Source organism: Melanotaenia boesemani, chromosome 9, assembly GCF_017639745.1.
Source record: "Melanotaenia boesemani isolate fMelBoe1 chromosome 9, fMelBoe1.pri, whole genome shotgun sequence".
NCBI classification, from domain to species: Eukaryota; Metazoa; Chordata; class Actinopteri; order Atheriniformes; family Melanotaeniidae; genus Melanotaenia; species Melanotaenia boesemani.
Genome location: NC_055690.1, coordinates 21,878,048 through 21,903,210, shown reverse-complemented (window position 1 = coordinate 21,903,210; position 25,163 = coordinate 21,878,048). Strand labels below are relative to the sequence as shown.

The 25,163-nt window shown below is 37.7% G+C and overlaps 1 protein-coding gene across 1 annotated transcript in view; it reads right to left on the bottom strand.

Annotated features, from left to right (window-relative positions):
- Positions 1-24,468, bottom strand: part of elna (elastin a) — a 43,099-nt gene extending 18,631 nt beyond the window's left edge. Inside the window, exons 1-7 of the mRNA XM_041994676.1 lie at positions 24,217-24,468; positions 14,236-14,295; positions 13,522-13,569; positions 12,047-12,145; positions 11,823-11,849; positions 214-249; positions 43-114 (exon numbers count right to left, since the gene is read on the bottom strand). Of these exons, the coding sequence (XP_041850610.1) occupies positions 43-114; positions 214-249; positions 11,823-11,849; positions 12,047-12,145; positions 13,522-13,569; positions 14,236-14,295; positions 24,217-24,289 (415 nt within the window). The 5' untranslated portion in view covers positions 24,290-24,468. The remainder of the gene's footprint in view (positions 1-42; positions 115-213; positions 250-11,822; positions 11,850-12,046; positions 12,146-13,521; positions 13,570-14,235; positions 14,296-24,216) is intronic.
- Positions 24,469-25,163: the final 695 nt, after the last annotated feature.

The window sequence follows — 25,163 nt, the reverse complement described above, 5'->3', positions numbered from 1 at the left end:
TAAACCAGTATCATATTTCTATCAAGACATTTTCTGCTGTACCTCTTTTGGCTGCTTTCTGTCCAGCTCCTGGGAAAAAGCCCCCAGTGCCTCCACCATATCCCCCATATCCACCTAAGAGACACAATAGGTTAAAAGTGAATGGCTGCGTTGACTAATGTGAAACACTTATAGCACCAAGTTTGATTTTAGTTCTAAACTACAAGTACTCACCTCCTCCAAGGCCTCCAGCTCCTAGGTTTCCATAACCTAAGTAAGAAAAACAGGATATCCAGGAAGCATAGCAGAAAAAGGAAACTGAACTGTAGTGTACAACAAACTGTAGATGGTGGGTGAGGAAAGTCAAACAGGAACAAAACAAGGTTTTCTTCACTTGGGCTGTAATAAGTTGCTTGTGGTTTCTTCAACAGTAATTACCCCTGAAGAAAAACAAGCTATCACTCAATCTTTCATCACGACATTTTTCCAGGACCTGCAAGAACAGCATGCTGTGCGCTAAAAGAAATTAATTAAATAGCAAAAGACACAATATCATGTGTGTTTGATTAAATGTGATTGAAAACACTTACATATATATCTCTAGAGTTAAAGACTGGGCAAAGGAAGCAGAACAGAGCCCCACTAAGTACAGTATTCAACATAAATTACAATACAAAAAAGCTTTTCAGTTTGGTTATGTTGAGCTCTAAACACTGGAGGGAGCAGTCTGTTCTTTTTCAGTCTAAACCCTCCACACTAATCTATGGGCGTCAAAAAGATTTTGGCTTCACTTGACAAGTAAATTAAGTCATAACCCAGCTTGGTTTTTCTGCTTGCTGACAAGAACAAAACATGAGAGTACAGTAATATATGGCAATGGAAAAATAGCAAGAAGATGGGAGAAGAGCATGAGAATAAAATGCCCACCTGCTTCTCAACTGAAGGAGACTGACTAATAAGTACACTAGTGTTAGGATAATACATTCACAAATACTATAAAAACCATTAAAACTGGAAGATGTTTAGAGAAAACTATACTACCTGGTGTCCCTGAAAAAGGGAATTAGCACTTAAGTAACTTTCTGCATGTTATTCGTTAGAAAAAACAAAACATGCTGCTGTATAATTCAAGTAAAATCTTAGAAGAAGTGAACATTTTATAGATTTATTCTTTACTACATAAGTATCTTAAGATAACTGCTAAAGTCCTGCATATTTTCTGGGGCTGATACATGTGAACGAATGTTTTAATATAATGTCAGAACAGTGCATCTCAAACATGAATTAAAAGAAGCTGCAAGTTGATCAAGTTCACCAATAAGCTGGACTAATGGCTATTTTTTAAATGAGAGGAAATTAAAGGAATTCATTCTTATCAATAATTAAAAGGAATTGGGGTGTAGAAAAAAAAATCTGTGAATGAGAAACATGCTAAAAAAGAAAAAAGAAAGAGATATCAGGGTGGAATTGGTCCAGCAAACTGTGGGGTGCAGGTGATGATAGTGATGAGGAGGACGAATGTGTAGGGAGGGATGTGGAGAAAGATCAAGTGTGGAGTTTCATGGTCTAGTCAAAACAAATGTGGGCACTGTTCTCACCGAAGCCTTGGCAACACACAGTGCATGCAATAAAAACCCAGACATAAGCTAAATATTCTGGCAATCATCCATCTCATTAAAACCTTCAATGTCCTCTCTATTCCTCAACTATCTTCAGACGCACATTGAGATAATAAGTGTAATCAATTGTAATATAAAGAAGACTGAAGGAATTTTTTTTTCCGCTGTGAGCACAACATCCCTTCAAATTGTTCTGGAGCTGCTACAAGAGAGTTATTGAGGGCTGACACTTAAAATGACTTCATCTGCTGGTTTGCCGTCTAGATAACAGAATGTCTTGTTGGCCAGTCAGAGGTGTATGTGTTTGTCAGTTTGAGTATTGGAAATTTGCAGCAGAGTCAAGACATGTAGGATTTGTGGAGACTTTTAGATCATTCATCCATCATCTGGCCCACCTGTGCACGCATGTGCTTATGACCTGGTTCTGGCAGGCATGCACAGAGGTCAACCAGCACCTGCCACGTTGAGTTCAACTCTCAAATCTGAGAACAGGAGACAAGAAGCAGACACCCAGAAGTCAGTCTGCAAAGGTGTGTGGGTGTGCATATGTGTGTGGGGAACCATTAGAGCAGGTCTTGGGCAGGAACACTCAAAAAAAAAGGGGGGGGAAATGCTTTATTTTCTGTAGTTCAGGCAACAATAAACACTAGGAAAATAGAACACTCTCAAGCCTAAAAACTGCTAGACTGGTGGTAGAATATTTCAGGGTCAAAGAATGAGAGCATATTAACAAAATCTGGACAATTGTTGGTTTGGCATCCATCCACTGGTTGTATATTTAGGAGATGGGGTAGAGTTTTTTTTTTTGTCAAAATCTATACCGTCTTCTCAGTTCTAACAAGAAAGCTTTTGTTCAAATGCTATTATTACAGGATGTCAACTTAGACTAAAAAAGAAAAGAAAAGAAAAGAAAAGAAAAGAAAAGAAAAGAAAAGAAAAACCTGCCTGTAAGCTCACACATTACTAGAACTTGACACCAATTTTGTTTGTTTTCATAAACCACACATATGGAAATCTGCACTCAGGCCCTGATATCAAATCATCAGTTTTCTTTGGGGCTGCTTCCAGTACATAGTTGATTGCTGACAAGCTGAAGGATTTCTCTGCAGTGATGTCATTTCTAATTTTCATGGTGACCCACAAGCCATATTAGAAAGTCCTAGAGCCCACTTAAAAAAAACCATATACCGTTGGACTATGGTCAAAGGAACCCTACAAAAAGATCAATCCACTCCACAGAAGATGGAGGGGATGGAAACCTAATACTACACAGGAGAAAGGAATAGCAGCCAAGGAAAGTGGAAGGTAAATGATGCAGTGCCGCAATTCATTCAAAAAAGGAAAAGAGAAAGAGTGACAGGAAAGTGATTTACTCCCCACTTTTCATCTAAAACAGACTGCTACGTTTCACAGTTATGCAGTGCAAGTGCACCAGCAGGTTGTTGAGCTGAAGTTTGGATGATGCAGATGTAAAGATTTCACATTCAAAACTACAGCAATTGGTTTTACAGTGTTAAAGCATACAGTATTAAAAAGAAGTAATACAACTACGCCTCTAAAATCTTCTCCTGGTATCAAATAAAAACAAATAAATAAATAAAATTAGTCAGACTCAGCATTTGATATGTTGTCATTGTACTGTTTTGGGGAAATATATATATATATAGTTTCAATAATTTTAAAATAATTTCAAGCCGTTTGTTTGAATTTCACCCTGCCTTCCAGCTTTTTGGAAACAGGGTTACAAGGGAGCATTTCCTAACAGCGGTGATTCATTCTTGGTGGCTTGTTTAAGGCTGATCTCAGCAAAGAGTACAAAAAAGTACAAATCTCTTCTTACAAAGAGGGAGTTTTTTTTCTTTTTGTGCAAATGGATATGGCAGCCACATTCCCTGCCTCCTGGTGTACCATACTGTGCTCATCACTAAACTTCTGGAACAGAAAAGCCCAGACAGTATGGCTAGTTCTTTCAGTCACAAGTCATGTTCTCAAACCCCGGTCCAGTACAAGTGATGGATGTGAGCCAGTGTGAACACAGAAATATCTGGTTTCAATCTGTGCACTGAAACTTCTTGCTCATTCTCCATTGGGGTTAGGTAAGGTAATTCTCTGTTTCAGGACCAGAGTAATACAAGAACCATTAATCAAAACAATGTCCTCAGTTCTTGGTCTCTTTCTCTTACTGCTGTTCTCCCTGGTTGGCCATCCTTTTCCCGTCTCCCCTCACTCTTTCCTCTATGGCTGGGGGGTTATGCTGACTAGACATGAGGTGTTAATAGCAGCAACCAGAGGAAGCCAAACGTGAGAAGTGAGAGAAGTATTTGCTCACTCCTTTCCATCTCCTGTTTTCCTCCCCTTCTCTCTACTTTGTGAACCAGCTGCCTGTTGAAGGGTTTTATTTAGGAGAGCAAAGAATTTCATGGCAAAAGTCCACTGTTACTGACAGCAGAGGTGAGGAAAGTAGGCTTCATAACTGGAATGCTGGAATGTCCAGGAAATTTTTGGGACTTGTTTTTCATTGTTTTATCTACTTAATCCTATATTTAATCAGGCCATTAAGCAGAAACAGTTCTGTTTTTTTTTTTTTTTTTTTACTGAGAAGCCAGAGGAGAGGAATGCAACTCACATATTTCTTTAATTCTGTTATCTGAGCTGGAAACCAGAGATGGTATGCATAGTGGCAGAAGGGTGACAGAAGAACAATAAACTGGCATTCTTCTGTAAAACTCAACATTGTGCTTTCGATGGAAACCTCAAACATACAAAAAGTACTTGCAAGAAGCACAGATGCGTGCTCTGGCAGTTCAAATACAGCAATTTTTTGTAATGAGATGTAAAACTTTCAAGAAGATGAAACTGATATTCAGTGGCCTTCTGGAGGTCCAGAGAGAATCAACATTTCACTGTGACTGACAAGCAAGTTCTGTTCTTCAGCTGCGGTTCCATAAAAGCTTTCACTTTGAAAGCTAAGCCCATTATCATGACCTTCGCTGTCTTGACATCAGACTATCATCAATATCAAATTATCACACTCATTCACTTCCAAGTTGGTGAGCAGATTACATTTTTACAAGGTGACGTAGGACAAGACAGACGAAAGCGTGATGATGTGAGGTGATGTAGTGAATCCAGATTGCGTGAGACAAGTGGACACAGCGAAGTTCTCCTTGTTTCCTTTCCCTCTCCCTTTCCTGTGACCTCCTCTGCTCCTTGTCAAGATTTCAACATCGGGTGTGCTGTCAGTCACGGGCATCGAGCTGTGAGAAGCTGGACCGGTCACATGCTGGACTAATTAAGTATCCATACAGTAAACACCACTGCACACACACTCCTTACTTGCTGGCTGGTGTGAGCCAGTCTGACTTTAGCGGCAAACCTTTTATTGTTTTTGCTTTTTCTTTCCATGTAGTCATTGACACGATCAATGAGAAGTCCCAAAGTCTGAGCCACCCTTTTCACCAGATGATCCCAAGTGGAAAACTATCAGAGCTCCCACAGTGACAATCCTGTCCTCTATTCAGGTCAAAATCAAAGTAATAAAAGTGCTGTTAGCTCACTTTAAAGGGAGTGCTTTGTTTCATTATGGGGCTTGAAGGAACACATACATCATCTTTGAGGTACTGAGCAGTTAAATGGCTCCAAATTAATTGTAATGTAAAAGTCACCATTGTGGATTACAAGCACTTCCATCATGCCAAACCAGACTGCCATGCCCTCTGATGTCTGTGGCAGCCTGACCTCACCAGCATCAGTCTTTGAGTTTTCACCTCCACAAACACAAATATTATCCAAACACATCTGGGCAAATACCATCATTACTGTTTCCTTCTTCACACTGTGTTCATTTGTACCATGGGTTACACCATATACACAGTCAGTGATGTCATTGTTTGTGCTACAAGCATTGCAAAAGCATAACATTATAGACTTTCAAGTTGAGCTAACACTTCTCCTTTTTGCTTGTTTCTGTGAAAGATGAGAGTCTCACCTACTGTTTTTTCCACATCTGAAGGAATGTCACAGTTGCTTTGCCAACACTAATCCCTTGAGTATGTCTGCACAGTATCCTTTACCTGGCGTTCATATCATCTACTCCTTTAGCTTGGCACACACCCTCGCAACATATACTGTAAACTCACTAAAAAACATGCGAGTACACAGCAGTACACTGAGAACATATAAGAATAACAGTTTGAACAAGTGATCGTTTCTGATTAGTTTGTTCCTTGTGCAGGGAGGTTCAAATGTGCAAATTCTGCAAGGGATGAGAGAAACAGTCAACAAATGCAGCCTGTAGCCGTGGTATGTAAAGTTGGCCAAGCATGTTTTATCTCCCAGATGGTCCACATATGCATCTGACTGCCATTGCACTGAATACTTTTCTGACGACTCAGGGTTGAGAGAAGAGACAAGTGCTTGATAGGCCTGCTCCCCTCAAAATATGCAAATAGAAACATTGACATTAGGTTACTTGAGCCAGATTCAAAAGCATTTTCCAAGTTCTGTCATTATAAAGGCTGTGATCACTGTGCAGCCATGTGAGGAATTTCACTATGAAAAACATATGGGACACTGCAAAGGAAAACAAGCGAGAAAGAGAAATTGTGTCATGGACACTGGAAACACAATTTACTGAACTGCACATAAGTACGCAGAGCGGTTGCTGCACAAACTAACGCATCAGCATGAAGCCTGAATGGCAAACACTGGTGTAATTTAAAAACTATTAATCTTTTCAGGTCATTTAGCTCAGCCCTGAGCCTGATAAATATTGAGAAATCCAAGAAAGATTGCTTCAATAAGGTGGGATCATTTTTGTGATCCACATGCATCATGAATGAAAACTAATTTTACTCAGGAAAACATTTAAAAAGGAAATTAATGCAAGAAATAATTAAAGGAAAATTAGAAATGTATCTTTCAGGGTGTTATTGAAAGTTCTAGCCCTGCCCAGCAACTGAGTTCAGATTTACTTTTGTCAAAATCAGTTATCAGCATGGTTTCTAACAAAGCTGGCCGTGTAAAAAAATGTATGATCTTTGATCATTTACTCACCAAATGGCCATTATATGCTTGACTTGGGTTTAGGAACAGGGTTGTGCCTCAACAACACCTTAAATCACCTGGCGAGCCTTCGCATTCTCTGTTCTCTCCCTCAACTCAGTTTTGTTCTCTCTACCCTTACTGTGCTCATCCATCATCGGCCTTTCCTCCTTCATTCAGTCATCCACCCTTCCTCTGTCCGCCTTATTATTCGTCTTTCTGCTCTTTTCCTCCTCATCCTCTAAAAGGATCTCAACCTCTCTGATTACTCTTTATGTCTTTAATCCGTTTGCCCCTCTCATGTTAGACTTCTTTTTCATGTAACCTCTGGAAGAGTCCTATAAAGCCAGGGTGGCTGGCATCCTGAGATGTACCTCCCCATCCTGAATCTATTCCACCTGGCAGATCATCATGACACCCCATAATTAAATCACTAAACTCATATTGTTGCTTGTAAATAAATATTTAATTCTAAAAAAGCCTCCAAGATTGTAAAACTCAGACTACAACACTGGCATTATGGATCTATAAGACACCCCTTAAACCAAACAGACTTTGTGTTTCACTAAAACAAAGTTATTTGATTCTTGATCTGTCTTCATGGGCTTTTAGGGAAATTACAGCAAAAATTATCTCTATCATTGCATAAACAAGACTGAAGCTGTGCTGCCAGATGGATAGAAACAGTGGTCCATGCTCCAGACCTGCTGGGAAAGAAAGAAGGGGAGAGGTTGTGAGTGTATACTAAGAGATTGTTCTACAAAAAGCCTGAAAAAAGGGACAGAAAGAAAAAAAAACAAAAAACAACTAAGCAGTCATGAGAAAAAGCAGGCTGGTGAAAGGCTGGGAGTTATCAGCGATTCAAAGTTTAAGCACTAGTTCAATGAGGGAGAAAATACCACTTTGAAAGTGTAATGTGTGGTATGTGTGACTGATTAGATGCTAATAAATACTAATTAAGACCCTGTCTTATCTTACTTTACTCTGGTATCAATTTCCTGAGACGAATTAGTGAGATTATTGAAGACTGTGATTACCAAATTGGTGACATCATCAAAGAAAAATTGTTTAGGAAACTAAAGGAACTTCCAATGTGAACAAACAAGCTGTGGTGCTTGTGGAGATTTTGGGTGGGCTGAGTCCAGAGTGGGGGCGGTATGGCTCTGATACAACAAAGTTTTCTTGAAGACAGTTTTGCTTCCAAAACCACAAAAGCTTCAAATGGAGAGTCAGTGTGGGACAAATTAAGGAGAGTAAGTGGGAAGAAAGATGTGTAAAAAAGTGCAGTCTTTCACAGTCTGAGTTGATCAAAAAACCAAAGCATTATCAGGAACTATTTTAACTATTTACATTTGTGTGTGCAGAGATGAATTTTCACTTGTAATTGTATAGATCTGAAAGTCACAAACATATTTATATACGGTCAAGCACATCCACATACAGATGCTTCCAGTTTTTGGCAGCTCATAGGACAGGTCTGAGCTGGAGTAATGAGAAGCATATGTGTTTCAGGAGACTAAACCTCCTCCGAGCTCATCTTCTTTTGGCAACACATCCTCATCCTCGCCTCAATCAGTCTCCTTTTATTCAGCAGACTCTCTAAGTATGTCTTGCACGAATGAATGTGCAAGTGATTCTGTGTAATGATGAGAGCTGTATAGGATTTGTCATGACATTTGGCATGTCAAGGCCATTGTTAGACATTTCCTTGTTCTTTTCTCACCCTATGTCTCGTGTTGCCATGTGATGTCTTTCGTATATTTCGGATTCTCTGCCATTTTACCATTTGTGTTGTTATGAAGCTGACAAGGTCACTTGTTGCTTCAAATAGTAACAGTAATGTGAGACCAACGAAACCACAAGTATGATGTGTACTGACTGGCCCAAATGAAGCAGGATTTGAAGTTTTAAAGATAACAGTTTCCTTGATGAGTATTTTTTTCTTTTTTTAAAAAAAGAGCATTGAAATGAATACTTTCAACTTTTCTCTTTTGTGTAAACATTGTCGGTCACATCAGTATGACTATTTGAGATCTCAAAAGTCTGTTAAAGACAACTAGGCAAAACATTTTGTTAGCATTGGCCAAACACTCCATCAAAATTTACATGCATTTCAAATTTTTTTAACAACCATTTTATCTTGCACCCAATTGCTGGAATCTTTTTCTTTTTGTATTTTTATGGTTTTTCAGTGACAATGAAAAACCAAAGTAAAGCTGAGGAAAAATAAGAGGACTACAACTACGTCAGTTGATTTGGTACACCAGTTTAAATGAAATTAGTCTGAGGAGAACATTAATGCAATGCCTAACAATAAATCTTACTTTCATTAAGTCATTCTGGAGGAGGAGCTGTGGTGCTGAGTTACAGATAATTATATTTGTGCAATATCATTAAGATCAACAGTAATCTTGAAAATACCAGGCTCACATTATGGATGTCTTTCTTTCTGCTTGGTTGATAATTGGCAGAAGTAGCTCAGAGAAACAGTGTCGTAAGCGGTCACACAAAACAACAGAGATCCTGTGTGTTTCTGACAATTTCTTCCATTTTGGAGCACTCACAAAAAAAAAAAAAAAAAAAAAAACTAAACTAACACATGACAAACAACACCTGGCTGCTGGTGCTAACTTTTTAGAAACCCTGAATAACTTACTGCCTGGCAGCCTTTTAGTTCTTTTCCTTTAATCATTTCTCAGACATAACTACCAAAAGTTTTAGGAGCCTTGACATCAATAAAAAGCCGACTGCAAATCACTGTTAAAAGAGAAATGAGAGAATTCTCTACCATGTAGTACTGAGGACCCACCATTACCTGGACAAAATATTAGGAAGGAGACTAAATTAAATGCTTATAGATTCTGACTTCCCATATAAATTTTCATAGGCCTTAAACTGATATAGTGCTGTGTAGCATTGTTATTGTCAGTTTCAGACAGTGTTAAAAAGGCCAGGCAGATATTTCCTATAATTTCTAGTTTTACATTATTTTGAAAGAAGACAGACATGATTAGACACCTAGACCAACACCTCCCGTCTCCCATCCAGACACATCCGTTCTCATCATAGGACAGAAAAAAATAGTAAACATCATGTTTCATGTTAGCTGCCTTTAAGCTGCCTGAAAGTGACAGGAGGCTAGCCAATAACAGCCAAGTTTTGGCAATCACGGCTTGAACACTGAATCCTCCTTTGCTTAAGGCAACACAGGAAATGAGACGATGTCCAACAGCTGTTTATAAGAGCAAAGTTCCTTTTTCCAGCTTTCAGTGTATTGTCAAAACTGAATGCTGACAGGTTTCACAATTAGTGTCACATCTACAAGGTCTTGCCTGAGCTAGGTTGCAATCCACTGTAGTCACGCTACTAACACAACCAGCTGCTGATCTCCACTGCAGCCAGGAAAGGTGCATATGTGGAATGTAATGTCACTGCATGACTTACACATGACTGGCAAGAGTTTTTATATGCGTATAAAAGTATTCATCCATAAGTATTTCACCAGTGTTTGCATCATTTGTGTCATGATTTTCCATGTACCTGTAGTATTTAATTTCATCTGGCATTTTCTTTGCAGCACAAGCCAAACACTGATGGGATGAATTCAGCCTAAAACAGTGTGAGATTTGCCTACAGGTGAGCTGCACATTTGTATATTAATGGAAACTTATTGCTTGTAAGATAAAAAGTTAGGGATTGATTCTGGCTATATTCTAATGGAATGGAAATTGCCACTGATGGAAACCCACATTCAGAGATTACTGAGCTGCTGTGAGGTGGAAAATATTACAACTCCTTTGTGAATTCAAGTCTTGTCTTTCATAAAAACATCTAAAGTAAGGCCTTAGTTGACTCCAAGCAATTCACTTTGCATTTTTCTCTTTACAATAGAGAATACTGCAAATTATGAATGGCAACACAGAGAGCCAAAATGCACTTATTAAAAAAAGATAGGTGCTTTTTAACATTGTTTGCTTCCCTTTTTCTCCCCAGCTTAGTTTCTACCAGGTACACCTGGGAGAGAGAGAGAGAACTTAAATAAAAACAAGGAATATTTCTCAAGGAATGCTCTGCTATTTCAAGCCAAAATCAACTTCCTTCTTATACTGGATATTAGGTCATTCTCACAAAATGGCCCTTTGGCAAATCTTGTCAGAGGGTGGGGGTGTGGCAGTCCAAGGGGACCCTTCTGTAACCTGCTCCATGTGTTATCAGGACTACAAGATGATTGCTTGGTTCCTTATCTTTCTAAACACAGACAGGTAGGCTGAGATTATATCAGCAGTGCTTAGGGGAATTAAACGATAGCTAAACATTGCTCGAGCACCAATGGGGCTCATTCTAGGATACAGCAAAGGAAAATATTTACAATACAGTATCAGAGAGAAGGGCCGTGGTAAGTTTCAACACGGAGGTTTCCATATATTGTAATACTCTAACATTACAATAACATTCATCAGTTCTCTGGCACCATTGTTTGGCAGGTGTTGATGATTGTTTGGGCTCTGCCAATCATCACTCCTTGAGACTCTTAATACAGCAGAGGTGAAGAAGTGGTAGAATCTGCGATTGGCCCCTCACAGTCAAGACGCCCCAAACAGCTGCAAGGCCAGTGTAAACCAACTCTGACAGACACACATGGGTGATAAGAAAAACCTGGTGACAGCCATTTGAAAGCCCACTGTATACTGCCCTGCATCTGTGCAGGTCTGCCTACTCTAATGATGTGTGAATGCAGTGAAGTCTATACATTAGTCTAATTTTTCCATCCAGTAACAATACACCATGTTTCCTCCCATCAAAGCACTGACATAATATGCAATGCAGAGGAGTTTCCATGTTGCAGCCTGTTAGGGCCTTCACAGCTATTATTGTGATTTTTAAATGCTTGAAAAAATTTAAATATCACAATAATAGCATTTAAAATACATTTTTTAATTTTTTGTAATATAATATAATATAATATAATATAATATAATATAATATAATATAATATAATATAATATAATATAATATAATACGTAATATACATTTGTGTGTGTGTATATATGTATATATATATATATATATATATATATATATATATGTGTGTGTGTGTGTATGTGTGTGTGTGTGTATGTGATATAAATTTGTTTGTATTAATTTGTAATATGATTTTTCATGAAATACAATACATCTTACCTGGTTTAGGGGCCTTTCCACCTTGCCCTGTTGGGTGAAAATGAGCAAAGTGTGTGAGGACTGTGTGATCATATGATGAAATATTACTTTGAAAGGATTCCTGCCTGTTTCTGAGGTGTTAAGTCTAAATATAGGTACTGACAACAGCTTCCCATGACATCTGTAAATCGAATTACATTGCTAAACCAAGTTTATGCAATACTGTTTTTTTTCTATCTTCATACCTGCTGGCAGGCCTCCAACGCCAAGGCCACCAGGTCCAACACCTCCTGGAACAAAACCACCTGGGCCCACACCTTGTCCTCCAGGTCCATAACCACCTACTGTCAGTATCATACAGAGACATACATGAGTGGAATTAAAGCTATCGTGACTATCAGAAATGCTAACTGGGTTTTCCATATCATTATAAAACTTTGGCTAAACACCTTAAACAGTTACATAATGAGCTTTCCACTAGTGTGGAGAGAAATTGTATCATACTGACCCATACAAAACTAGAGGGTGCTGTCCTGTAAATCTTGTTCTAGTTTCAAATTTTAAGTTAGTGAATGATTAGTTAATCAGCATTAAAAGTGGTGAAACAGCCCAATATTTTCTGCATGAGAATGTGAAGGTTCCATTTACATGTCTGAGAGAAAATAGATTCCAGATGAGCAGGGAGAATAATCATCTGTCACCAATGAAGAGCCTAAAAAGACTAATTAATCTTCTTCAGACACAGTGCTTAAGACCTCCACAAACCAAAGAAAAACCCTGCAATGCTCCTGTCATGTCATGTACTCATTATGAATATTTATATTTTCCTGGCAAGATCACATCAATCACTATCATTGGCCAATTGAGTACAAAAAAACAAAAAAACAAAAACTGTAATTAGTCTCAAATTTCCAAAGCACAAACCTTCTAATGCCCGCCGATAAACTGGCTTGACAACAGTGGTTAGCTCTGAAAACATTGTTTATTGCTACAACAGCATCCCTAGCATTGAATAAGTCAATATTTGAGATCAATAAGTCTTACCATGAGTTTTGTGTTACTCTGACAAAAACTGAGTACTACCAGTGAAATGTGTCCTAAATAAATATGCATGTAGCACTAAACTGGTGAAAATGCCACTTGCCAAAATAACACTCTTCCTGCAGTTATGGATTTTGAAGTCTAAGCCATAAAAAGGAGCACAAGGTAAAAGTTGTTCAGCAAATGGAAGCTGAAGCTGTGCCAAGAGTCTGCACACACTTGCTGACCTACTGCTAAAGTGTTCTGTACTGCAGAGCTGAGTGCTTCTAACTGCAGATGTGTGAAGTGACAAATACCAGACAAAATATCTCTGGCTCTGCATCACGCCAAATGGAGCAAATGACCATTTGGTCGATGAATAGTTTGAGACATCAACACTGCTTTCATCTAACTATGTAGACACCTAAATTCACAGGAGTAAAAGCAGAGATTTCATAGGTGAAGCTGCAAAAAATTAAACTGAGAACAACTTTATATAAGAATGCTCTATCAGGTCATGATATTGCAAAAGAGCTGTTCTAAAATATAGAACAATATCAAAGACAATTCTTCATAGAAACACAGAAAATATCAAAATGACTGATAGTGCTGTGCCTGAACAAATTAATAAAAACCCAGAAGCAACTCTTTAAGAAAAGGTTTCATATTAGTGGAAAGATATTAAGTCTTTTCCACTCACCTGCAGGTTTAGCTGGTTTATAGCCTGCAGGACCTCCTCCAGCAGACCCTGGTATAACAAAAGTCATACAAATTGTTGATTTATGGTATGCCCTCATAAAGTAATATAATAGACAGTTTCTGGCTCAGTAATTTATCATCACAGCAGCTGACATTCATTTTATTTTCTCGCAGGACATTTGGAGAGAGTGTTGTTGCATCTTGTGCCATTTTATACATGTACACTTGTAAGTTTTTATATTATAGTGGGGCAGTGGTCCATGGAAACATTTATATGGTTCAAAACATGCTTAAATCTAAACTGTTACCATACTGCAAACATATACAATTACAGCTTTACATTCAGGGTGCTATGTAAGAGCAAATACATGTGTCTAAACTGTCTATAAGCAACCTTCAAGCATTTGATTAACTAACATCATCCAGCTGTAACAGCTCGCAAAATATCGTCTTAAAATTTTTATACTTGAAAACATCCTTCACATTCTTGTGTTTTGTTTTACACATGGGATGAGTTTAGCTCACATTGTGGTTCAGTTTTGTTTTCACAATTTATTATTATTTTTTTTACCTTGTCTCTTGTTTTATTGTTCACAGTTTTATAATATAATTTACAATATAATGTACTTATTATACAGTTCTGCTAAGAACAAAAAGATTTGTCTGGTGTGAATGTTTTCTGAGTCGTTTTGTTAGTTTGTCATGTGGATGTTACCTGGAAAGAATCCAGTTCCAGCTCCAGCCCCAAATCCAGCACCAGGTGGTACATACACACCTGTAACACACGTCAGAAAAAGGCCAGTCTCTTTTACCAAAAAGTTTTATGACAGCAAGGAATTATGCTTTGCAATAAATAGTTATCAATAGTTTTTGGTTTGTTTGTTTGTTTTACACTGCATTGGTTGTAATTTTGACTCAAACAGATTCTAAGTTCTGTCCTTGACGTTCACATCTGGCCCACCTCCTAGCTGTGATGGAGAGCATGATGAAACATGAACACATCTGCTAAAAGTAAAAACCTTTTTTTAAAAAGTTGAAAAACTTTCTAGGGTTGATGAGGAGCAAATTTGCGTTGTTTTCATTCTAAACTACTGAACTTGGAAACTTTCTTTCATAAGACTGCTGCAACACTGTGGACGCCCTCAACCCCAAGCCACATCTTCCAGCCTTTTTTCTGCCTGATTTCTGGCTGCAACTCAAAGTAAGTCCTGAGATGGTCGTTCTGGAACCCAGACATGATTGCCTCATGTGTGTAAGGAATAACAACAGATATCTTAAAAAAGGTATAAAAAGAATGGCCGCAGTTGTTCTGGGACAACTAACAGCTAACTCTAATGGGACTGGTGAGCTAAAGCCCAAATTACAAAGTTGTATTTTTTGAAGGGGGGGAAAAAAAACCTGGTTCATATCAAAAACACAGAATGCAAATGAGAGAACGGGGCTGCAAGACCACAATGATTATGTTTAATGGCTCGTACATGTGTTGGGAAAGCAATTAATATAAAGCACATGTCAAAGGCGTACATGTGTTTATTAGAAAATAGGGTGTGAACACTGGGCTTTCAGTTCTGTCCATTTAATGTGACAATTAGGGGAGAGCATTAGAAGACATTATGGTCGCATCCAGCTGAAGAAATACTCATGCATCATGACACAAAAAAAATGCCAAAAATGAAAAATCTGTGCAGTTTGTTGAGCATGCTGGCATACTGCTTCACTGCATTTCAGAAGGCTTTAACCTTCTCAGTAATGAGCTGTGACAAATGTAATGGAGCTGTACCACAATAATATCAGTATCCTTTTTATTGCAGCACTGTGGTTAAGGAAAGGTACAGTTGGAATCAGAGGAATTGCAAAATCGAGAAACTCAAGCTAAGAGCCATGTGGGATGGGATGTAAAGATGTTCTATCATACAGAAACCTCAACATCTTTGTGAATTTAAATTAAATGGTGAAGTTGCTGCAGGGCTGCTGTTGTGTTGACCTGCAAACCTGTGCTGTTGGCTTTAATGTGCTGACATGGTCCAGATTTATTTGGCTTGAAAATAGCAAGGCAAACATTATTTAATTCTCTAAAATTCCCGTCAAAATCTAATTGTTAGAGCACTTGTTTGTGATTGAGACAAAATGTTGGTTTTTTTTCAGTAAAAAGTAGTGAGCTAAGAGGGCTTTACAGTCAGTATGATCATGCCGAAAGCTAAAGAATTTGTCTTTATCCCAGCAGAAGTGTAAATGGGAACAGTTATAGCAGCAGATGTGTTTTGATCGCAGAGCTGGACAGTTGTAGAGCTGATCAAATTTCTTGAGGTTTGGCCTTGTAACACTGGCTGAAGAAAGCTAAAAATCCTGCAGGCTTAAATAAAAATGACAAGTAAGTAATATTGTTCTGTAACTGATTAACACAAAACTAAAACAACAAAAGTAACATCTGTGTGCATATGTTTTTTGTTTATGATCATTTGACAGTTCACTCATACCAATATCTCCATGGTATAGATCTTAGGTGCAGGCACCACACCAAAGGTGCAGACTGATTGTTCCAAATTTTGCTCCTTAATTTTGTAATCAAAAGGAGGATTTCCTGTTTTAGCTGGCAGATGGAAATGGGAGTCTGCTCCACTTTTCCTTTTGCTCTGAATCCCATCATTCCACTGTACCCGTGTTTGTTACTGTTAATGTGTTTTTACACAGTGCAACAGGTTCACTGAGACCAAGCATCCAAGTAAGGCACACACTGACTTCTGCCAAGTAACCTGGGCTACCTCAATAAATCTGAAGAATTAATCACAATTGTCTAATTTAAGTCATCATCACGTGCTTACATTCCTTGAGAACTCAGCCAGATCATGGGAATATGCTGGAATGTGTGTGAAGGGAAAGGCTGACTTACCAAGCAAGGGGAATCAGATGAGGCAGAATTTATTCTATGAGGCAGAGCTTTCCTTGAATATCTGAGAATTGATTAAGTCAGATAAATATCAAACCCTGGGAATAAAGACAGAAATATATGTGTTGACTGCTGATTGCAGTGTAGCTTCATGTTGGGATTTGTTTTCTGTAACACAGAATTTTACATGTCAAAGGTCAATTGATGCTTGCTGTATGACTGTAAGAATCAGCATGTTATCAATGTCTTTATATTCTCAAAATTATGAGGATCATGAAGTTTGCACGCAATCTAAAAATTGTGACAGTAAGGACTCTAATTACTTCAAACACACAGAGAGTGAATTGTTCATAATGAAAACCGGGAAAAGATGCAGAGACTGCATTAAAGTTGTGGCCAGAAATTCTTTCAAATTCTCCAAAAATCCTGAATAATATGTGTTCACTGGACCAGAAGATGACAAACTCAGGCTGCTGGCTAATACACTGAGTTTGGCATAGCTCTATAATAATCTCTAGCTTGGTGCTGCAGTCCAGTCTATGTTAATGTGAAGATACTGTGATCATAAAACAAATAAAATAAAAAATAAACTCTCAGCCAACTTGTCAGAGACATTCACAGGGGTCCTATTTTTTTGTTTACTGTGAGCAGCAATGACTCAAATATGAAACAATAAGAGACTGTTCACATAACAGATGGATCTGTATCCTATTTGCACGATGAACTGAGCTGTGTTTGCCTCTGCAGAAACCATTATTGGCCTTAAGAGACAAACAAAATGACAGAGGAAGTCAAGGAAGTATCAATAAATCACTGCCTGCTACAGAAGGAAAAACTAAGAGCTATGAAGACTATGTTTTTAACTCTGTAAGTAGTGTTTCTTTTTGCTATCAGTTAATGATAATACATGCTGCAAATTGAACAGGTCAAACTCATTAATATATGCTGATGTAATTACCATAGAGAGCTCCGTGTGCATTAATAGAGCGAACTTGTACATGCACTCACAGGAATTCTGACACTGATTTTGATTTATTGCATTCCACTTTGGACTTGAATTTGTTCCAGCTCTAACACTCACAGTGGATGGGTGTCAGTAAGTTAGAAATATAGTCTGGTTTGTTCACCAAAAGAAAATTGGAATTTTTTGTCTGTGATTATTATACATGTTGATCACAGGGTTGAGATTCTTTTGCTTCTAAAATGTCCTGTCAGGTCTTTCATGAGTTATTAATGGTCACTGTTGTTTAACTTTATGTTACTCTGGTCTTAAGACATGTATGACAACCTACCAACTGTTGCCTGAGCTGCTGCCCATGAGCTCCACAACCGCAGTAGGATTTAATACAAATTTGAATTATGTTGGGATGTTATTAAAGCCCTTCACACACTTTTGGAAGTGAATGCTTCTATTTCATTCAAACCTCCAAATTGTATGTTAGCAATCCCCTTTATGTTAAGGGTGTGATGTTGCAGTACAGTCTCAAGTTACCGCCAAGATAAATGTTAACATGAAACATAAGCTTGCAGACAAATTCTATGATTTTTCTCAGCTTACTGCATTTTGTGGAAGAATTCCCCTTTATTTGTTAAATATTTCAAAGAAACTTGTAGAATTCAAACTCCAAAAGTGTCAAATTTGCCTTTACACTAAAAAAATATGTGTAAAAAAATGTGTAAAGCTCAGAGGCTTACATGAAAATCCCTTTCATACAATACATATGTGAATGCATGTGTTTTGGCTTCTCATATTCCCTTGTTTTGAATAGTTATAAAATGACGTAGTTAACCAGACACAAACTAACAAAGGGAGGAAATCGGTCCAACTCCTTGTATGTTTAGTTTTGCATAAATTCATGTTTTAAATGTCAGCCCAGAAAGTAAGGAATTGACATGTTTATCAGCTTGCAAGATAATTTAGCATTAACACTGGCAGTAAAGCCTGCAGAAAACACCATTGTGATTTATCACAAATTACAGTCTAAGTGGAACATTTATACTGGCTGCAGTGCTTCGTTTTATGGGGGATATGGATTATTGCACCCAAAAATAATGACTGGATAGTAGGGAGGTAAGGAAAGTGTAAGTCAGAACTTTAGTTTAGTTATTAAATCAAACTGAAGCCAGTGACCAATTTTTCCACAGTACCTCCCATGTTAACAGCAGATTTTACAATTGTGCTTTGTGGCTTTAAAGAGCTCATTTTAACCTCATTTGCAACAAGATGGTGAGTAATATGACATTACCTCCACCCTGTGCGGTGGTTCTTTAATAATTGATTTTTGGACTTGACTGAGAAATTAGCTTGGTGCTCATGGACACAAAACGACCTTAAGTGAGCGCCTAAAAATTACTTACACATAACGTCACAAAGAGCTTGATGATGACATTCTCTTTATAGCAGACTTACACAAGTAGTCATGATTCCAGTGTATGATTTTCCCCTAGAGAAACTACTTTGAAGTATTCTTTTGAAGTACTTTTCATGAAATCATAGATGTATTAGCAGATTACCAATGGTTAGCTATACTCATGCACTAAGATCACAGTCTCCGAAAAGTCAAAGTTTGGTCATCTTGGAATACAGTCATACTGCAACAGGAACATTACAAAGAAGCAAACATTAGGATTCCTGGCACCTTTGAATCTCCTCTTAATGGACACGTGACAACAACTGTACTGTCAGTTTGCCTTTGTGATAGTTTCCATAACACATTGGAGGATGGAGGAGAAAAATGAGAGGGATATTTCAACAAAATAGAATAAAAAAATAATCTCATTCCTTTCTGCACATGATTTCATCTTCCTGCTCTACCTTGACCCAGGGACTCTAACCTAAAGCAGAAAAGATAAATGAGAATTCAAAACCGTAGCCAAAGATTTGAATATGACAATATGATATGAAATAAGTCAAGTATGAAGATAACCATCAACCATCCAGAAGAAATAACACAGTAAGGAATGAAAGGTTAAAAAAAAAAAACACAACAAATGACAGCGTTCACTGTCACTGTTAATATAACTAAAGTTTTTGCTTGTAAGTTTTGTATCTTCGTAAAACAAAATTATTGACAAAAAGTTACGAAAAGGAATGGGACTAAACTGTGCCGTTTAAGTTAGGATGACTTCAGAAATATTTAGTATAGATGGGTTTCTCAGTTACAAATATTACTGGATGTTTGCATCTCAAGATTGTTGTGTTTTTGATGGTTGATCTCTGTTTGTTATAAGGTACCTTGTGGTGTTGTGGTTTTGCTGCCTTTGTTGGCCAGGTCACTCTTAAAAAATATATTTCTAATCTCAATTTGGGTTTTAATCTGATTAAATAAAGGAGAAATGATTAAAAGAATGATGAAACAGTATTTCAGCAGTACCTAATGCTGTTACAGTATAGCATTATTAACAGTATTATTAATGGTATGATACATTACAGTACCTATAATGTCATACACATCCCGTACCTTATAATGCTCTCCAACACACCTCAAAGAAATAGTGACTTTATTTCCTGATCAACACCAAAAATCTGTCTCTGTTAAATCGTGTGGGACAGTGACTGGAATGTTCAGTGTTAGTGGACAGCATGGGTTAAATCAATAAATGTGTTATCTAATATGCTGGGAAAAGATCCTGACACTTTTCTTAATAACAGAAAATTCTACAGTCCCACCTGAGGCATGGCCTGAGCCACATACAGTATGTTATTAAGGAGTCTAGTGTTTAAACAAAGGAAAATTGTATGCATATGAATACTTGTATGTATATAATTATCTTCTCTGTGTAGTTACAAGACACAAAGTCTTATGATACAGCACCAGAGTTTTTTTTTTTTTTCATTTTGAAACACAAAGTTTGCATTTTGGACCCCAGTCTGCTATGTCACTGGCTTATAGCCACAGTTGTATTCTGTTTTTGGTAAAATGGTGTAATCCTCTCAGAATATTAAAAAATTCTATCCATCTTTTTAGTATTTGATTCAGATTATTGAATTATAATCTCTGTACAGGATCTGGGCTCTGCCAAACAAACTGTGTTAAATGTTGCTTTACACCTCTTAGGTGCACATACACTTCTGCGATGATGCACAGAACCTCCAGATATTTTTAATGTTTCCCTGATCTAACACACCTGATCCAAATTAAATGGCTCTCTTGACCAGCTTTTTGTCAAGTTCTGCCTAAGCATGTTGACCCATCAGTCTGATTCGGGTGTGCTGCAGCAAGAAACATCCAGAACCTTCAGGACAGTACCCTCCAGGACCAACTTTGGACAATATCTACAAGGACTATTACTATCAAAACATGTTTTCTTAAGAAAGAAAGAAAGAAAGAAAGAAAGAAAGAAAGAAAGAAAGAAAGAAAGAAAGAAAGAAAGAAAGAAAGAAAGAAAGAAAGAAAGAAAGAAAGAAAAACAACTAATATTCTGGTAATTTTATTGGGTTGTTTGTGAACCTAACTACATTACTAGCAGAGGGTGAAGAGGGGAAAAAAGATCCTGACAGGAGCCAGCTCAGACTGCTGGCATGGTGAAACTGCTCCTGATAGCTGATAGCCTGGTGAGGGCTGCTTGCATAGTGGCTGGAATGAATCATCTGAATTAATGAGCTTCTTTGTTGAGCACTTGGCATGGGTCAGTTGCAGACCAAACATATGACTGGAAAATGCAAAGACTGATATTCATCCAAAACTAAAGAGCAAGAACTAAACAAACCACCAACTGATGAGTCTTGCAAGCAAAAGTGAGGATTGGCTTTGCATATACTCTAACAGTAACTGTGAACGAGCATTATTTACAAATCTGTATGCTAACTTTGCGAGAAACCTGTCAGTGTTTAGTCATTAGGAAGGCAGCTATCCATTTATAAAGGAACTGAGTTTATTAAACTGTCCATTGGGTTTACAAAGGTCAGACTACCAATAAAAAAAGTATTCTAACATGCTTAGAAGTTGTGTCCAAGACATCTGCAATGCAGTCATTTTTTTAAATTCTGAATAATAAAATAACTCATCCATCTATAAACCTTCTGGTCTGATCCGCGAAAAATTCTTTACAGTACTTTCAGTAAAAATGTGATAGGGAAACCTTCTTACAGCATGCTAGTAATCGCTTCTGGGTTGTAGCTTTGATTCAGAGAGGCTTCCAAGCCAGACAACATGCTTTGATGTAATACTGTAAAATGTGGATGGAAGTGCTCTTTCTCCAAACACTGCATGCCAGAAAAAGACATGAATACAAGCAATCAAATTCTTAAAAAAACAAACAAAAAAACAAAACAAAAGAAAAAAAAACTTGTTTAATCAGTGCTTGTACATGAACAGCTTCTACCCAAATGAGTGCAGAATGAAGTCACTTCACTGCAAATTATACCAAGCCACACAACATCAACAGATTACAATGCGTTAGTGGAACCAGCTATAAAGAAGCTTAAAAAACAACAAAAAAACCCATCTGTATCTTGTTCAGACAATAGCTCAAATGTGCTGTTTCTTTAACTGTAGAGTAGAATTGGCGAGAGCTGGGACGCATACAGTAAATGCCACAGCTCACCCCAGTTGGCACTTAACCTTGCAAGAACAGGGATTAGAGCCAAACAGGTGTTCACACTGAATGTTACCAGTAGAGTTCCACTTGCTTGGGGTATCAAGGCTGCTAATTTAGCTACATACCACTGATGCTAAAGTTCTGGTGTTTTGTGCCTGCCAATACTTGCCATTCAATCTGTAATTATTTCTTCCAACTTCAACTGATGCTAAGCAATTTTTTAACTGATTTATGCATTAAATTAGTGCTGATCTGCCCAATGCCAAACGATTCACATGGACTTCCAACTATACTACAGAAAACATTACAAAACCTTCTTTTGCCATTTAGAATTATACCATTAACTATGCCTGTGCTTTACAGCAAACTAATGACAGACAGTAACCCATAAATAATGCACCTACTCAAGATTGTTAAGATTATGTCAAGATTAAAAACAGAAAGATGGGACAATTGATCTTTTCTGGTCATTTACAATGTAAAATAATGGTTTGGGCTTGAGTTTACCTAATATAGCAAGAAAATGAAAGCTTATGTGCATAAGCTCTATCAAACAAATTATTTTGATGGGAAAAGCATACCCTTTCCATCTGACATGTTTGTGAAATGTCAAGCAAGATGGCCTTGTTCATTGCAAGAGGAAGAACCAACAAACATACTGTATCCTACTTGCAGATAATCACAGGGAAGCCTGGGATGCATGTATTAACAAAGTACATGCCAGATGTTTCCTATGACACCATAACTCATTTATACTTGTCTATGGAAAGCTTTCAGACAGGTCTGGCACTCCGTCATAATTCAAAGGGTAAATTTCTGCAGCACAGGAGGCATTTTCTGGGCAGCAGCCTTAAATGGTTGGGTGGAGTGTTAATGAGGTTCATGTTACTCACAGATAATTAACCCTGGAGCAGGTTCAGAGGATTTTTTTTTTAGGTTAGTGAGCTTATACACACAAATGAAATCATTTTAATCCCAAAGAACTATTTGATACAGATGGAATCAACATACACTTAAGGTCAAGGGCTGCACTACTAATTCAATATTAAAAAATACAGTAAGGCTGTATATTTTGCTTAACAGCACCTCAGAGCTTTAACTGAAACATGGATGATGCAGAGAACAAATGATAAATGTCTCCTGAGACAGAAGACTAGTGGTGGATTAATGGATTAAAAAGGACAAGTATGCCACCTTAGTGTAGGAACGTATATACACAAACACTTATTTTTAGAAATGTGACATACTGTTTTTGTAAAGAACAGTGGGATAAGGGACAACAGAGACACAAAGACAGAAGAAAAAGCAAACTCACTAGCTGAATGATAGTGGGAGGAAAGGCATGCTCAGAACCTCTCTCACCCTTTCTATCGGAAACAGATAAACCAAATTTCAAACTGCACTCCAAACTAGTCCCTCATATCTGCATCTTGCTAAAACAGAAAATCTAGCCTAAGCTTTCAGGAGGACTCCAAAATACAATTCACCCACCCAGGGGTTCATCAGGGGTGAATTTAAACTGTGGTTTGTCTGAGCAGGAGGAGGGCCAGCTGGAACCTTTTCTTTCTGACATTTTTTAGGATCAGATCTGCAGCCAAGTGAATATACACATACTCATGCTTAGGTGTGGATGTAGGAGCCAAATCAACGGTATGAAATACATAGAAAAAAAAAAGAAAAACAGATCTGTGGGAAGCAAGTTTTTATCACGTTAAGATGTAGGTTTCTTTCTACTACTGCCGAACAGCCCAATAATAATCTAAACAAATATTAAGTTATGATACAGAGAGGTACTAAACAGTACAGTGTCACTAATAATCCTGTAGCAAAGGACATATGTGATGCAAAAATGATGCAAAAAGCAACTTTAATTTAATCTTGGGGTGTCATCTTTTACGTTGATGTAGGTATTCAAATTACCAAATCTAAAAAACTTGGCAATCCGATTGAAAAAACTAAAGGTACTACTGGGGTTAAAGCAAATGAAAAAACAACAAAGCAATCAAATTTAGCACTATAAGCTTTACTTTTATTAAAGTTATTGGAAGTAAATTCCAACTGTATTAATAAAACAGAACAAATATAGTTTTAGTAGCTTTTACAAAATGTTCTTCTGTACCTCACAGTTGATTAACATAAACAAAAGACCATTTTTAATTACATAGATATTCATTTTCATACAAAGAGAAAGAGAAAATAATACACCTGTTCAAACTTTGTGACTGATGCAGTAAATATTATGGTTCTGTTCACCTGTAGCACACTTACCTCCTTGAAGAGAGGGTTGACTCAGTGCTAAAAGGAAGAGTCCACAGAGCAAGAGAATGTTTCTGTTAGCCATCTCGCTCCACAATGCACCACCCCTCTCCCGATCAGCTGGTTTTATTCTCTTCTAGCTAATTACCACTTCCCCATGGTCTCAAAGAGCAGTGAAGAAAAAAGAGAGAAAGATAAAAGTTACAGGACTTGGTGTAATTAAGAGAGGGCAACAGCTCTTGTTCAATGGATCACTTTGCTTTATTCCCCTCTCTGTGTCTGGTGTTGCTGTTTTTATTCTGGTCACTCCTGCCAACAGCACAGACGCTGCTGCCAACAAGGAAAGAGAGAGAGGGGAAAAGATACACACACATGCATACACACACTGATCCCCCCTAACACACCCCCACCCATCCAGAAGGAATTGAGCTGTCTGCCAAGCATTTGCATGGATATGCAGCATACTTATCTGTAATAGCCAAGAAAGAGAGTGAGGAAGAGCAAATCACATAGCGGAATAATTACCTGTTCTATTTGGCTCTATTTTCAGCTCATTGGGTTTTAATAAAAGCAGAAACATTACTTTTAGCTGTTTCTTGAAGGCAACTGAACCAGAAAACACTGAGGTAGAGGAAAAAGAGCAGAGCAACCAATGACATGTGTTCAGACAAGCCATTGCAGTCACCAGCTTCATAAATAAACCTCAGTAATAATTGTCATTCTCTATTGGTGTTTTTGTGATTGCAGTGCTGAAAGTTGTCTCCTTTTTTGTTTTCTTGGGTTGAGATCTGGTGATTGTAATGATCATTGTTTCTCTAACTATGCTGTGGCCCCCTGTGTTCTGTGGATAAAGATAATTTAACCCCAGGGGATACCATGTCCATTAGGATAGAAATCCAAGGTGATGACTCAAAAGAACGTTCTAAAGTTTCACTGTAATCTTTCTGTCAAAGGGAACA